Source organism: Dendrobates tinctorius, unplaced genomic scaffold (genome assembly GCF_039654945.1).
Source record: "Dendrobates tinctorius isolate UK_male_01 unplaced genomic scaffold, ASM3965494v1 ptg000028l, whole genome shotgun sequence".
NCBI classification, from domain to species: Eukaryota; Metazoa; Chordata; class Amphibia; order Anura; family Dendrobatidae; genus Dendrobates; species Dendrobates tinctorius.
In genome coordinates this window covers 39,516,286-39,532,622 of record NW_027361696.1, presented here as the reverse complement: position 1 = coordinate 39,532,622, position 16,337 = coordinate 39,516,286, and the positions used below count along the sequence as shown (strand labels likewise).

At 43.0% G+C, this 16,337-nt stretch overlaps 1 protein-coding gene across 1 annotated transcript in view; it reads left to right on the top strand.

The window, feature by feature from the left end:
- The window catches only part of IGLON5 (IgLON family member 5), a 554,166-nt gene that overhangs the window by 484,781 nt on the left and 53,048 nt on the right, over positions 1–16,337 (top strand). Inside the window, 1 exon segment of the mRNA XM_073570595.1 lies at positions 4,537–4,656. Within this exon segment, the coding sequence (XP_073426696.1) occupies positions 4,537–4,656 (120 nt within the window).

Below are 16,337 nucleotides of genomic sequence, written 5' to 3'. Positions count from 1 at the left end.
TGCGAGTGGGTGAGGGTGTGCGCCTGCATGCAGTCTATCTGTTGGTAAGAATTAAAGGACCAGCAGTCATAAAACTGGGCCAGCGGTCCACTCTGTACTGGAGCACTGCAGCCCAGTGGAAATTTGCCCAGTGGGCAGATGCCCAATCCAGGCCAGATGCCCTACATCGTGCCAGAGGGGGAAAGGCAAGAATAATCTTTTTTTTTTTTTAAATCTGCTGGAGAAGAATGAAAGGTGCATAGAATAGGGTGCATTGTACAAGTAAAGGACCCAGGATGGGGGCATTATACCAGGAAATGACCCAGGATGGGGGGCATTATATCAGAAAGGGGCCAAGGATGGGGGACATTATACCAGGAAGGGGCTAAGGTTGGGGGGCATTATACCAGGAAGTGGCCAAGGATGGGGGGCATTATACCAGGATGGGGGACATTGTTAAAGGATGGGCAGCATTATTACTGGAAGGGTCCAGGATGTTATTACTGGACGTAGCCGAGGACATTATACCAGGAAGGGGTCTAGAATGGGGAGCATTATTATAACATTGAGCCCAGTATAGGGGACATTATTATATTGGGAGGACAAACATGTCTTTATAGGATCTAGAACGCTACAAGCACTCACACATCTGACCTACATGCAGGTGGGGACCCAGGTTCAAATTTTACACTGGGGCACATCAGACTCTAGTTATGCCACTGAGAGGATGAGAGTGCATTTGTGACAAATTTTGCGAGTTTTTGAAAAGTTGCAAATGATGGATCAGGTGAACACATACACAAAAGAAAAAAGACCAATGTGTATAAAATACTTAAAAAAAAATTAAATGAAAATGGCACAGGAAAAAAAAGCGCAAAAAAGGTCTACAAAAAAATATGGGTGTAAATACTATGCCATCATCCTCTTCATCCCCATCATGCTCATCCTTGTCATGTACAGTCTGCAGCAAGGTAACAGTTAACCCCGTGGCCGGCCCTCTGCACAGTACGCGGCGCTGTGTCCTTTCCCCCTCTGCTCCCTTGTGCCGCAGTGACACGTGCAGTGTGCAGTCGCCGTAGCCAATTGCGAGGCGGCTTTTCATTCGGCCAACTTGATAATGGCCGCCATTGTGTGTGCGCAGGGGCCCCATCTGGATTTGCGGGAGAGAAGCCGTCAGTCACAGAATTTGCCGCCCTCCCCCCCTTCTCACAATCAGCCGTATTGTCAGAGCTCTGAAAGCTTTTCTATTGTGGGACAGGGGGGATAATTACAGCTTGACGGTGTTTTTTGGAATGGAGACCGCAAGTCTGTGCGAAGGGCCCAATTCAGCAGAAACCGACAAACAAAGAAAAAAAAAAGCTAAAACAAACAGTCCAAACTTTAGCAAGATGTCAGCAGTTTGCTTCCTGCCTAATTCCCCTGAAATTGAGAACCGTGCGTGAATCCTTTCTGATGTGGAACGGCGCTGATTTCCCTTTTTTTCAAAGCTGGACCGAGACCTTAAAGTGAAAATCGACCCAAAAAAAGGAAAAACAAACCTCTGCGGTATGATAACAAAGCGCTAGCAGTTTGTAGGAATTGCGCCACTCTTGTGTATGGCTACACCTGGTATTGCAGCTTATTCCTTAGTATGGAGCTGAGCTGCACTACCAGATGCAACCAGTGGAAGGAAATGGCGCTGATTTTGCAGAATTTTTTTTTTTTGTAATATTGGGTCAGTTTAGTCTACGCAATGATTTTGATCATTCTATGTAACTTAAAATGTAATCTGCTGTAATTATAGGGGGATACATCAGCAGCGTCTTATCTGTAGACTTGACCCCTCCATTGTCCTGTATGGATCCGCAGCGTTTTTGGATGCGCGGAATCGCATCAAATCCACAGTGTAGTGCACAGCCAATGCTAGTCAATGGTAAATTAAGAATTGCTGTGTACATCCTGCGGAAAAATCCGGGCAGATTTGCTGCGGGTTTCTTTCCTCAGCATGTCAATTCTTTTTGCGGATCCACAGCAGCGTTTTTCAGTCTGGCACATTCTCTCTCTCTCTCTCCCAGAAGCTCAAGGGAAAAAATTCACACACCAAATCCGCACAGCAAAAACGAATCACAATCCGCATGAAATGAATGCGACCTGCATTTCCCTGTGTACCTATCTTTAAGGGTATGTGCACACGTTGCAGATTAGCCTGCAGAGTTTTCTGCACAGAATCCGCATCTCTTGGCAGGAAATGCAGGTCGCATACAGAAGTAGGTGGAGCATAGGCAGAGCTTCAGGGGGGAAGAACGGAGGAAGTAGGCAGCCATCCGCAGCCCTCCTGAACGCAAATGTGAACCTAGCCTTAGTGAGGAGTCCACTGGTGTCAGCAGCTGTGGCATGTATGGAAACACCAATGGTGCACTCAACGAGGCACATGTGGCAAGGACTAAAGGACGCTGGTGCACTTATTAGGGTTACTGGCACTAATACTTTTGGAAGCATAAGTATGGCACTCAGGAAAAACTTTAAAGGATGAGGCACTTTTTGGGGTAAATTGTAGTTGTATTAATTGGACCTGTTTTGAAGACTGATGGGAACTGAGGCACATACTGTACAAGGGCAGCTTGACTTCCATCGTCATGGGTCACGTTGCCTTCAGTACCCTTGGGTCACATTGCCTTCCGTCATCATGGGTCACATTGCCTTCAGTCCCCTTGGGTCACTTTGCCTTCAGTCTGCGTGGGGCACTTTCCCTTTCATCGGCATAGGTCACATTGTCTTCCGTTGTGGATCACAGGGTTGGACTGGCCCACCAGAGAACTGGAGAATTCTCCGGCGGGCCCTACCTTCTCCTTCAGGAGAGTTCATAGTGCAAATCTTGCAGCTGCTATGGGGCTCTTGGGGGGACAAAGGTGGGCCCTCAGAATCATATCCTCTGGTGTGCCCAATGTTCTTCAGTCTGACACTGGTGGGTCACGTCACCTTCCATCGTCATGGGTCACGTCGCCTTCCGTCGTTGTGGGTCACGTTGCCTTCCGTTGTCTTGGATCACTTCGCCTTCCATCATCATGGTTCATGTCGCCTACTGTCGTTGTGAATCTCGTCACTTAACATCATCATGGGTCATGTTTCCTTCCGTCATTGTGGGTCACGTTGCTTTTCATCGGCGTAGGTCACATTTTCTTCCGTCATCATGAGTCATGTTGCCTTCCATCTATGTGTGGGTCCTCCTATGTACATAAGATCCTGGACTTCTTCTGACTTAAACTTATGTTGGATTACATAAGACATCTCAGTCATGAAGAAGACGTCATAAAGATGGCCGAGCACTATCCCAGCCGCAGACCCAACTTCTAAGTGCTCCAGGAATATCCTGGACGCTTCTGATCTCATCTCTGAAGCAATTATGAATCCTATGGGGAAGGTTACACCATTTATAATGCAGCGAGGAAAGGAAGAAGACTCCGCTGATAACTATTGGGGGAAGGAGTAAATAAACAATATTTAACTCTTTAGGTGACAGATCATAAGATAATCTTAATATATCCTTTATCTATCCCCTAATCACTGCGCCCCCAATGTCTACTCCTGCCATGGATTACGATGTTGGAGGTTGTCCACTTTGGTCAATTCTTCATGCATCCATTGACTTATACATGTAATCTGCTTGTCTGTACAAGCCCTGAGGATGTTTTTACTTAGTGCTGTATCCTTTATGGTTCTAGGACTGTGCCCAGGAAGGGTACGTCTGATGGGGATGGTGGGCATTGTGGCAGAAGGTCGGCACCGAGTTCTACCAGACTGCGATGTGATCAATCAATGGTTGTAATAAAGCACAATGTGGCTGCGATGGTCCCGCGGACCGAGCATTGCTACAGTCCTAGTCTAGACGGCTCCATCCGCGTATAGAGACACGTTCCACCACTAGAGCTTTAGAGCTTTATTTGCTCGGGGATCCCGCTGCTTTGCTGGTTGTTTTATTGTTTTGTTGTCTTTTATGTCTCTTTCGTCAGCCATTTATGAAGCAATATATCAGGAAAGTAACAATAAAAGCTGTAGATTCTGGGTGCAGTTTACAAACATTTTTCAAAGGGAAAACTATGTTTCATTGTTTGCAGCTGCAGATCGGAGACACAAAACGGTCCCGGAGGCCAAATCCAGATCTTATTATTGTCCTATTAACCATGCAAATAATAACAAATCAAGAGAAACAATGTTTCATTAAAGGTGTAAATCATAAATGGGCAGCCCCTATTAATATCGTGGGTTCCCCTAGTGACAAGTTAATGGTAGGGGGTCCCACCTCATGATCGATTTACCTTTGTGCGCAACAACGCTCCTACAGGTAAGACTAAGTAGTGCATGGAGCCTCAAGTGACTCAAGCTTTAGAGACTTAAAGGGGTTGTCCAAAACTAAGGAATTTATGATGTATCCTTAGGATATACAAGAAATGAAAAAATTTTTAAAAATCAATGTTCCCTTTCCCTGCAGCCAGCAGAGGGGCTACACATTAAAAACATAGATTTTAAATGGAAAATAACATTTCTGTAAATGTGATTTATTTTTGTTTTTCCTTCTAGTTCCAGCCAGAATTGTGAACATCTCGTCGAGCATCACCGTGAACGAGGGCAGTAACGTCAACCTCATGTGTCTAGCTGTAGGAAAACCAGAACCGACTGTGACCTGGAAGCAGCTGAGAGGTAAAGACATCAGTCTAGGGAAGGGACTGTCCCATCCAGATATGGCAACATATAAAATGTAGGCAGGGCCTGGCTATTAGGTAGGATGGGGGGTAGATACTCCTTACCGCCGCTTGTACTGGGCCACGGACAACACGCTGAAGTTGGGGAAACTATTTCTTTATATCTTACTTCATAGATGAGATGTGATCAAGTGAAATTTAGACCTGGAGCCGCACTGCTGAGGTGGGATGGAGGGATGGGTTCAGGATGGATGGAGGGATGGATATTAGATGGGGGATGGATGGAGGGATGGATATTGGAGGGATGGATGGATATTAGATGGAGTAATGGATGATGGATGGATATAACATAGAAAATATAGAAGAACTAGATGAATGAATGGATGGGAGAAATGGATAAAAGAGAAAGATAGAGAAATAAATAGAAGAGATAGATAACTGATAGAAGAAATGGATGGAAGGATTTAAGAGATGGAAGGATGAAGCAGATGGATGGATAGAAGTGATGGATGGATGGATGGAAGGATAGAAGAGATGGAAGAGATGGATAGATGGAAGGATGGAAGAGATGGATGATGGATAGAAGAGATGGATGCATGGATGGATGGATAGAAGAGATCGATGGATAGAAAATATGGAAGGAAGAGATGGATGGATGGATAGAAGAGATGGAATTGAGAGATGGATGAATAGAAGAGAAGGATTGAAAGAAGGGATGGATGGATAGAAGGGATGGATGGATAGAAGGGATGGATGGATAGAAGTGATGGATGGATAGAAGAGATGGATGGATAGAAGAAGGAATGGATGGATAGAAGAGATGGATGGATAGAAGGGATGGAAGGATAGAAGAGATGGAAGGATAGAAGAGATGGAAGGATAGAAGAGATGGAAGGATAGAAGAGATGGAAGGATAGAAGAGATGGAAGGATGGAAGAGATGGATGGATAGAAGGGATGGATGGATAGAAGAGATGGAAGGATAGAAGAGATGGCTGGATAGAAGGGATGGATAGAAGAGATAGATGGATGGATGGAAGAGATGGAAGGGTGGAAGAGACGGAAGGATGGAAGAGACGGAAGGATGGAAGAGACGGAAGGATGGAAGAGATGGATGGATAGAAGTGATGGATGGATAGATGGATGGATAGAAGAGATGGAAGGATGGAAGAGATGGATAGATGGTAGGATGGAAGAGATGGATGATGGATAGAAGAGATGGATGCATGGATGGATGGTTAGAAGAGATCGATGGATAGAAAATATGGAAGGAAGAGATGGATGGATGGATGGATAGAAGAGATGGAATTGAGGGATGGATTGATAGAAGAGATGGATGGATAGAATGGATGGATGGATAGAATGGATGGATGGATAGAAGAGATGGATGGATAGAAGAGATGGATGGATAGAAGAGATGGATGGATAGAAGAAGGAATGGATGGATAGAAGAGATGGATGGATAGAAGGGATGGAAGGATAGAAGAGATGGAAGGATAGAAGAGATGGAAGGATAGAAGAGATGTAAGAGATGGATAGATAGAAGGGATGGATGGATAGAAGAGATGGAAGGATAGAAGAGATGGCTGGATAGAAGGGATGGATGGATGGATAGAAGAGATGGATGAATGGATGGATGGATGGAAGAGACGGATGGATAGAAGGGATGGATTGGTAGAAGGGATGAATGGATAGAAGGAAGGGATGGATGGATAGAAGGGATGGATGGATAGAAGGGATGGATGGATAGAAGAGATGGATGGATAGAAGAGATGGAAGGATGGAAGAGATGGAAGGATAGAAGAGATGGCGGGATAGAAGAGATTGGTGAAAGCATAGAAGAGATGAATGGAAGGATCAAAGAGATTAGTGGAAGTATATATTGGATGGATGGATTGAATAGATGGATGGAACAGATGGATAGATGAATAGAAGGGATGGATGGATAGAAGAGATAGATGGATAGAAGGGGTGGATGGATGGATAGAAGAGATGATGGATGGATGGATGGATGGATGGATGGATAGATGGATAGAAGAGATACAGTAGATTGTTGGATGGGTGGGTGGATGGATATGGTAGTCCGTAGTTGGCTCTGCACTCCTCTTATTATTATGTCAGGCTGTTTTTAATTAGTGTTTTCCCTTTAATTTTTTAAGCCTTTTGACCCAGGTGAGACATATCTGATAGAAGTGGTCCCATCATGTTGAGGATTGTTGTCCATGATGTGCAGAGGATTTTAGACTTGTATTATAAATATGTTGGAGATCATAGTTCTTTGTAAATAGAGTATAATAGAAGAATATGATGGCCATGTTAGGGGTTGTAGTACTCCTCCACTATGTTGGTCATATATAGAGGGTAATAGATGTTCATTATTGTCATGTAGGGAATTGTAGTCTTCTGTGTATAGGATTCTATTATGAACATTGGGAGGTGTAGTATTCTTTATAAGGAGTACAATAGAACGGCATGATACTCATGTTGGGGGTTGCAGTGCTTTGTGTGCAGTATAAAAGTGTATTATGTTGATGTTGGGGGTTGTAGTGTTTCAGTGAATGTCATAGATTTGTATTCTTCTCAGATCTATGTGGTTTTCTCTTGTAATAATGAGGCTTATTTCTGAGCTCGCTGTTTCATTCCAGTCCTGGATCTACAGCGTTATCTGCGAATCCTCGGCATATTGTCTGCACATCTGGATTCTGGATTAGGACAGGATATTGTGGTGTCTGCAATATGTCTGGTATCAGCACAAGATGCTGCCTGAGTGCAGCTGTGATCCGGCCTATGATGGGATATTAGCAGGACAAGGTCTGGCGTGTTCGCAGCGCTGCTCCGGATTAATATCACAGCAGTCAGATGTGCACAGATCTCTGCTTGTTACACTGACAGCAATGAGATCCAGACTGGAGAACAGACACAGGGCGACCCTAGCAGTCAGCATGGGGAGGGTCCACCCTGCCAATATTGCCTGTGCTGCCCGCATGCGGTCATGTTCTAGATTAGGTCTGCATATTCCAGTACTAAGTGAACCACAGAGTTTACATTGTCTGGATCCGTACAGTATTTTGGAGCATAGATACATAGTATTTTTATATTATTGCAACATAAGTAAGTGTTATATAATAATAATAATAATAATAATAAATTTTATTTCTATAGCGCCAACATATTCCGCAGCACTTTACATTTCAGAGGGGACTTGTACAGACAATAGACATTACAGCATAACAATAATCACATAGATCATAACAGATACCAAGAGGAATGAGGGCCCTGCTCGCAAGCTTACAGTCTATAAGGGAAAAGGGGAGACACGAAAGGTGGGTGGTAACAATTGCCCTGATTGTATGGATCAGCCATAATGTTAAGTGTGTAGCAGTACAGACACAGAGGGCTAATGGATGCATAAAGCATGTGGGAACATGATACGGGGAACCTGGTTATGGTAAAAACTTTTGACTGTGCCACACAGGGATAGATTAGGCCTCTTTCACACTTCCGTTTTTGACAATCAGTCAAGATCCACCAATTTTGAAAAAAAACGGATCCGCCATTTTTCTTTGCGGATCCGTTTTTTTCCCCATTGACTTTCATTATTGGCGGATCCTGCCTGATTGCCGTCCGTTGCATCCGTTTTTGTGAGAATCCGCCACAATGTTACAGTCCGTCAACATCCTGAAAGATTTCCAAACGGAGCTTGCAACGTTTTTTTTGCCGGCGGATCCTCCAGACCCTGAATTAACCCCAAATTCTGTCTCGGTGCCGGAAAAAAATTCTCTCTCTCTCTCTCTCTCCCTCTCTCTCTTTCTCTCTTTCTCTCTCTCTCTCTCTACTAATCGTATTGACCTGGGAAGTGCATTCCAAAGAGTTGGCGCAGCACGTGTAAAGTCTTGGAGACGGGAGTGGGAGGTTCTGACTATTGAGGATGCTAACCTCAGGTCATCAGCAGAACGGAGGGCGCGGGTAGGATGGTATACTGAAACAAGGGAGGAGATATAGGGTGGTGCTGAGCCATGAAGAGCTTTGTGGGTGAGGGTAATAAGTTTGTACTGGATTCTGGAGTGGATGGGTAGCCAGTGTAATGACTGGCACAAGGTAGAGGCATCGGTGTAACGATTGGCGAGGAATATGATCCTGGCAGCAGCATTCAAGACAGATTGGAGAGGGGAGAGTTTGGTAAGAGGGAGACCGATTAAAAGGGAGTTACAATAGTCGAGACGAGAATGAATAAGAGAAACAGTCAGAGTTTTTGCGGAGTCAAAAGTAAGAAAAGGTCGAATTCTAGAAATGTTTTTGAGGTGCAGATAACAAGAGCGAGCCAGTGATCGTATGTGGGGGACAAAGGAAAGCTCGGAGTCAAGTATGACCCCAAGACAGCGGGCATGTTGCTGGGGAGTAATAGTGGAACCACACACGGAAATGGCAATGTCGGGTATAGGTACATTAGTAGCGGGAGGAAACACAAGGAGTTCAGTCTTTGACAGGTTCAGTTTCAGATATAGTGAGGACATGATATTAGATACAGCATTTAGACAATTGCCGGTGTTTTCTAGAAAGGCTGGCGTGATGTCAGGAAAAGAAGCGTATAATTGGGTGTTGTCAGCATAGAGATGGTACTGGAAACCAAATCTACTGATTGTTTGACCAATAGGGGCAGTATACAAAGAGAAGAGGAGGGGGCCTAGGACTGATCCTTGAGGAACCCCAACAGTAAAGGGAAGATGAGAGGAGGCGGAGCCAGCAAAAGATACAGTAAAGGAGCGGTCAGAGAGATAGGAGGAGAACCAGGAGAGAATGGTGTCCTTAAGGCCAATGGAACGGGGCATAGTGAGGAGGAGCTGATGATCCACAGTGTCGAATGCTGCAGAGAGATCCAAGAGAATTAGCATGGAGTAGTGATCATTTGATATGCAGAAATGTGCTGTGAATTAATGTTCTATGCGCACAAAGCATTCTAGATTCTGCAGAATATACTACATACAGAGTCGTGTTCTTGATAATTCAAAATATACTACGTACAGAACAGTGTTTTAGATTCTGCAGTATATACTACTAACAGAGCCGTGTTCTAGATTATGGCTAATATACAACACACAGAGCCGTTTTCTAGGTTCTGTAGAATATTTTACGTACAGAGCTCTGTTCTAAATTCTGCAGAATATATTATGTATAGAGCTGTGTTCTAGAATCTGCAGAATATACTACATACAGAGCCGTGTTCTAGATAATTCAAAATATACTATGTAGAGAACAATGTTCTAGATTCTGCCAAATATAATACGTAGAGGTGTGCTCTAGATACTGCCTAGTATACTATTTACAGAGGCGTGTTCTAGATTCTGCAGAATATAATACATACAGATGTGTTCTAGATTCTGCAGAATCTACTATGTACACAGCTCTGTTCTAGATTCTACTGAATATAGTACGTTCAGAGCCAAATTCTAGATTCTGCAGAAAATATTAAGCACAGAGCTGTGTTCTAGAGTATGCAGTATATACTGCATACAGAGCCATTTTTTTAGATTCTGCAGAATATACTATGTACAGAGTTGTGTTCTAGATTCTGCAGTGTATACTATGTACAGAACTGTGTTCTAGATTCTGCAGTGTATACTATGTACAGAGCTGTGTTCTAGATTCTACAGAATATAGTAAGTACGTACAGAGCCATGTTTTAGATTCTGTAGAATATATTATGTACAGAGCTGTGTTCTAGATTCTACAGAATATTTAAGAACGTACAGAGCTGTGTTCTAGATTTTACAGAATATACTATGTACAGAACTGTGTTCTAGATTCTACAGAATATACTATGCACAGAGCCGTGTTCTAGATTCTTCAGAATATGCTATGCACAGAGCCGTGTTCTAGATTCTGCAGAATATACTATGTACAGAGCTGTGTTCTGGATTCTGCAGTATATTTTATGCACAGAGGTGTGTTCTAGATACTGCAGAATATACTATATGCAGAGCTGTGTTCTAGATACTGCTGGCGTGTTATAGATATTACAGAATACACTATGTACAGAGCAGAATTTGAATGAACAGCAGCATGTTTAGCAGATAAGAAATATATATATATTAATAGTATGTGGCTAATAATAGCATGCCTGGTGGTCTAGGGAAGTTAATGGGTTAACAACCATGTCCCTTGTGGTCCTAGGGACAAAGAGGGCCTTGTGAGTACATATTTGATGGTCAAGGGCAGTGAAGGAGTTAATGTTAATCTCTCTGCTGGACTAAGGCAGTGAAAGGGTGGTTGGTAGAGACACCCCTGGTGTTCTATGGCATGTAAGGGGTTCATATTGCGGTGGGGTGATTGGTTTAACAGGGTAAGAGTCTCCAAAACGTGGCGTCGTGGAGGAGGGGATGGAGAGCCATACATCAGGAGGTAGACAGCGGCACGGTGATGCATTATATCTATACATTATCAGCCAGCATTGCGCTCTTGATGTATTAGAGTAACACATTAGATATATACATCATCCCCGGCCCTGACTGTGATGTATAGCGAGAGTACCTTGCCAGGAAGTGAGGAGGGCCAAGGATAAAGGAGGCTTCCCCACTTATTTTAGGTCATTAACTCTTAATGTCCCAGTGTCAGGAGGATGTTGTACTGTTGCATGTACTAGTCATGCAGATATCCCATACTAGGGAATTGTTTAAGTACCAAATCCTCAAAGTAATGCAAGGTTTTTGGAGAATTGCTCAGATTGTGATCCCTTCATTCCATTCTGAATTCTTTTTCTTTATCCTCCTCCGGCACCGGGTCGTCGTGTGAGTGACAGTTCGCTCTGCTACTTCTATAGATTAAATTCCCCAAATCAGTGATCAGCAATTAAATACCAAGCGTCTACGGAGCGTTTGTTGTCAGTGATTTTAGCCGTTCTTGTTCACGTCCTGAAAACACGGACTCGGGTGCAGGATTTGTTACAGTGTATCAGATCTCTTATTGCACTTGTATAACTTCCGGAAATAAGAAAAAAAGTTTTTTAGTCACTGACAATTTTTTGGGGGGTTTGAAACTAAATGGTCTACAAATTCTGTGCTGAATAATTAATACCTCTTTCTACAGATTAAATCTCTGTTTCTGATACAGAATTCCAAATCCTCCGCATAGACTTAGGCTATGTGCACACGCTGCGGATCTGCAGAAGTTCTGCAGATAGTGTACAGTACCATGTAAGTCTATGTGACTTATAATCCGCAGTGCACATGCTGCGGTTTTTCAACTGCGGAAAAGCTGCGGTTTTGTATCCGCAGAAAGAATTGACATGTCAATTCTTTCTGCGGATTCCGCTGCGGTTTGCCACCTATTTCATTGTCCAGGTGGCAAACCACAGGGGAAAACCACAGGCCAATCCGCAGGTAAAACCGCAGGTCATTTTACCTGCGGATCCGCAGATACAAATCCGCGGGCGAATCCGCAGCGTGTGCACATAGCCTTAGATATAAAATGCAACCTTGTGGTTACCTGCAGCCACCACTAGAGGGAGCTCACTACATATAATATTGATATTGAACTCAATGGTAACACAGCATGCTATGTGCTCCCTCTAGTGGTGGCCGCAGGTTACCACAATCTTGCATTTTGCATCTAGGTCTATGCTGAGGATTTGGAGCTCTGTGTCAATTAATAAATTAACCAGCTCACCTACAGAACTGGCATTCAAAAGTGTAGATTGACAGAGGACAGGATGCTGTAATCCCATCATACACACATCAGGCTGTCGTCATTTAAGGGGTAGTTCCATTGTCGAACTGGGGTGCCAAGGGCCCACCAGTAACATTGACTCTAGTGGTTCACTATTCAGCTAAATGCAGGTATCACATTACCCTCAATCACAAACTTTTCTATGTTTCTATTTAATAATAAATGGTGAAACAAATATATTGTGCCAACTACTTCTCATATATGTGGAATACAGAGCAGATTCCTGCAAGAGGGCCCACCGGAGGATTCTCCTGTTCTCCTGTGGACCAGTCCGAGCCCGGTTAGATCCTTTGCTTTTAGTTCTGATTATTCTTGTTTTCTCACATGTGAAGCTCCACAGCGCCCCCTATATTGCACTTCCCCCGTCTTTTATGCGGTCACATCCCTTCCTCCGCAGACACAGTATCTGACATTGTTAATCTCAATTTCTCGCCCAGGATCCGTTGCTCGCTACACACACAGACGCATAGCTGCTCCACCCTCCGCATTACACACATGGCTGTACCTGTGCCCTGCTCCGCAGGATCACACAGCATGGCACAGCAATCACAGTCATGCCATGGCATCTAATAGCTGTCGTTTAGTAGAACATTGGTGCATGCCAGAGCCTTCCAGCTGCAGAGGTAGGGCAGTCTTATCGCCTTCTGATGACAGATACAGCTTTGCAGACTATCATGGCTCTGCCTTGTTACGGCGGCTCCCTCTGAATTGATTTTTACATGCATTGCTTTGCTGCATCGCCTATTTTGCTTCTCTTAGCAGGAACCTTTAAAGGTGACCGTGACCATAAAATGATCCGCCATTTCCATGCCAAGCAGGAGAAATGCCAGAGATATAACGCTGCATGCAAAATCTGTATCCGGGGCTTCCCATATACCTTACGTCAATGTGATCCCCTTCTGTGATCCTGGTACAAATCCAATCTCTGCACGCCCTAAAGTTGTACCTCTGGGCAGTGGTGTACCTTGACGATCATGGGCCCCAAAACAAAAGCTCCAACGGGGCCCCAATTTATTGCAAATATTGAAAAGCATTGGATCGTTCGGGCTCAAGGGCCCGGGTACGAATATAACCCCTGCACATAGTTACGCCCCTGACACTGGGGGGGATAGTAACGCTCATCTCTCAAATTAACGGGTCATCCGTCACCTACTAGAACCAATGTGGTCACGTGAGTGATGAAGGTGACCGGTAAAGACTACTGTAGTCGAGCAGAATTAGTCATGCGATGGAAAAGTGACGCATTGCATCAGTTTTACATAGGACTGCAAGTAAACTAAAAACCAGTAGAATGGCAAATTGAGCTCTGCTAGATTTTGCCTAAATAGACCCTGTTCTGTGCTTTTTAATTTGCTTGCGACAAATGTACAGTACAGTTTGGTATTTCACAGTGATTAAGATCAGTGGTGCTGTTGCCCTTAGCAACAGAATCCTGAGATCAAGAGAGAATGTTTGAAAAAATGTATCTAATTGGTTGCCGTGGGCAACAGCAGTCTTGTCTCTTTATTCAAACCAGTCCCAGTTTGTGAATGCAGGAATCCATTTTTTAAACACAAGGGTTACTTTTAGGGCAAGAGGCACCTGTACAGCCCTACAACTGGGCACCACAATGTATCCTGCCGTTTACATCAGTAAAGTTCATGGCTAAATATGGGATGCGTAGAGGCGTCACTTTCACTCTTCCCAAACACCAATTCTACGTTCCAAGTGACCAGGGGCATTTTGACTTCACCACTAAATACCCTTGTCTTTATTAAAAGGCTATTCCCATCTCCAAGACCCTATCCTAATATGTAAATATGTAGGTGTAATAATATTAGCAAATACCTCCAATTAAAAATGTAGCACAGCTCTTCTGATTTGCTATGTTTCTTTCCTCATGCGCAGGCATTGCAGGACCTTAGGTATCCATGGTTACGATCAATGATACAGTGACAATTAGCTAGTTGCTTGTGGTCGTAACCATGGATACCTAAAGTCCTGCAATGCCTGCACATGAGGAAAGAGACATAGCGAATCAGAAGAACTGTATTGCATTTCTAATTGGAGGAATTTGCTAATATTATTATTGCACCTACTACATATTGGAATAGGATCTTGGAGATGAGAATACCGCTTTAAATAAGCACAGGTATTAATTTATGCCTCAGGGAAAGACCCGACATCCCTAGAGATTCTGCCACTTTCTATCTGTTTCTCGAAATCTAAGATTATATATATATATATATATATATATATATCATTTTTTTTCATTCCATCTAAAACCACATGATTTAACCATATGTTACTGCAGATTTGTAAGCGAAGAGGTCAAAATGCTTCCAAGTTATGGAAGGTTTCCACAGAAACAAATATCTTCGCTGTCAAGTGCATTTCAGAAATAGAAGTGTTTTTCAAATATTTTACATAAACATTTTCAGAATTGTTAATTATTACTATGTAATAAATGATTTTTTTTTCATTTACACTATAACTAGAACCACTGGCAACAATGTTCCCGTTTCTTCTCAACCTCAGTGACCACCAGGCATATGGTGAACCATGATTGATGGAGCTGGGTCACGGCTTCCATGAACGATCCATTATATGGAAACCGTAAAACAATTATGTTCAAAATAGTTTTTAAAGTGAAATTTATGTTAAGGTAAAGGAGGATAGATTTGAGTAGAGATCCTCCTTAATTTTTTCATTTGTTCCTTTCATAGATTGAAAATTTCAAGTCACTTGTGTAATGAATCGCTTAATTACTGACTAAATTAATGATAGATATATAATCACATGATTTGTCTCCAATCAAGAGATGTATCATTGCTATACAGAGTCCCTGTCCAGTTTATGACCTCAACTTGGCCTTGTGACCTTACCTCCTCATTTCATCTACCCTGTATGGTCACATTCGTAGATGGACACCTAACCGTGAATCTAGTATATCTGGAGGCAAGCAATGGAGAATATAAAGTCTAGACTACCTGCACATGTTGTACTTTATCAGATTTGGTCTTCAAAGATGACCATAAGGGTATAGATACCATAGATGTAGCTGGCAGGACTCCCATAGAGTCTATGAAGAAGACTGATGCTCATGTTAGACACTTCCTTCTATGGGCTAAACCTTTCAGTATATTTTTGAAGCTGGTATAAGGAAACCAACACACAAACACTTGGAGAACATCACATATTCAATTTGGTCATTAGAAATGACACTGAGGGTGTACAAGCCATGGAGGGAACCAATGGTGGAGTTGCAGTGGTGGCTATGTATTAAATTTGGCCACATCTTGGTTCTCATTTGGTGGTGAAGGACTTTTCTTCCTTCCACAGCCTGAGTCTTCCATCTTATGTTTGGTCTTGTGAAATGAAACATCTATGTAGATGTCAGACACTCAGATTTGGTCTTCTGAGATGAAAATAAGAGTGTGCATGGAACAGAGTCAACCATTCTAGCTGCAATGAGGGTTTTAGAGAAGATCGCAACCCATTTTCAATGCGTATTTGTTATCAATGGGTCTTGAGAAACTAAGAAGGACTTCTACATACATAACACTGCGAAATTTTTTTGGTCTTATGGAAGGAAACCCATAAAAACACTTTCAGAGCATCCATTTAGGTTTTGTGACTGGTCACATTTGGTCTATGGAGAGGACATGCTAGAGGGAACCAATCAGGCTGCCATAGAGCCTAGGGAGAAGAAGAAAGTATCCCAATTCTCATTGGGTTTTCTATGGCACCACAGTGTTAATAATCAAGGGTAAGGAATGAAAGAGAAAGGAGAGCAAAAAAGACCAAACCTTTAATGACCTTGGTGATAGGTTGTGGTGGTATCAACCAGAATCAGGAGATGGCTTCAAAATTATTTTTGGCTCTAAGTGAACACCTTTATTGACCCAAGTTCTAAAAGGTTTATTCACATCCTCATAGATGGATATTGTTGGATACTGCTTGTAAAAACATGTTTCTT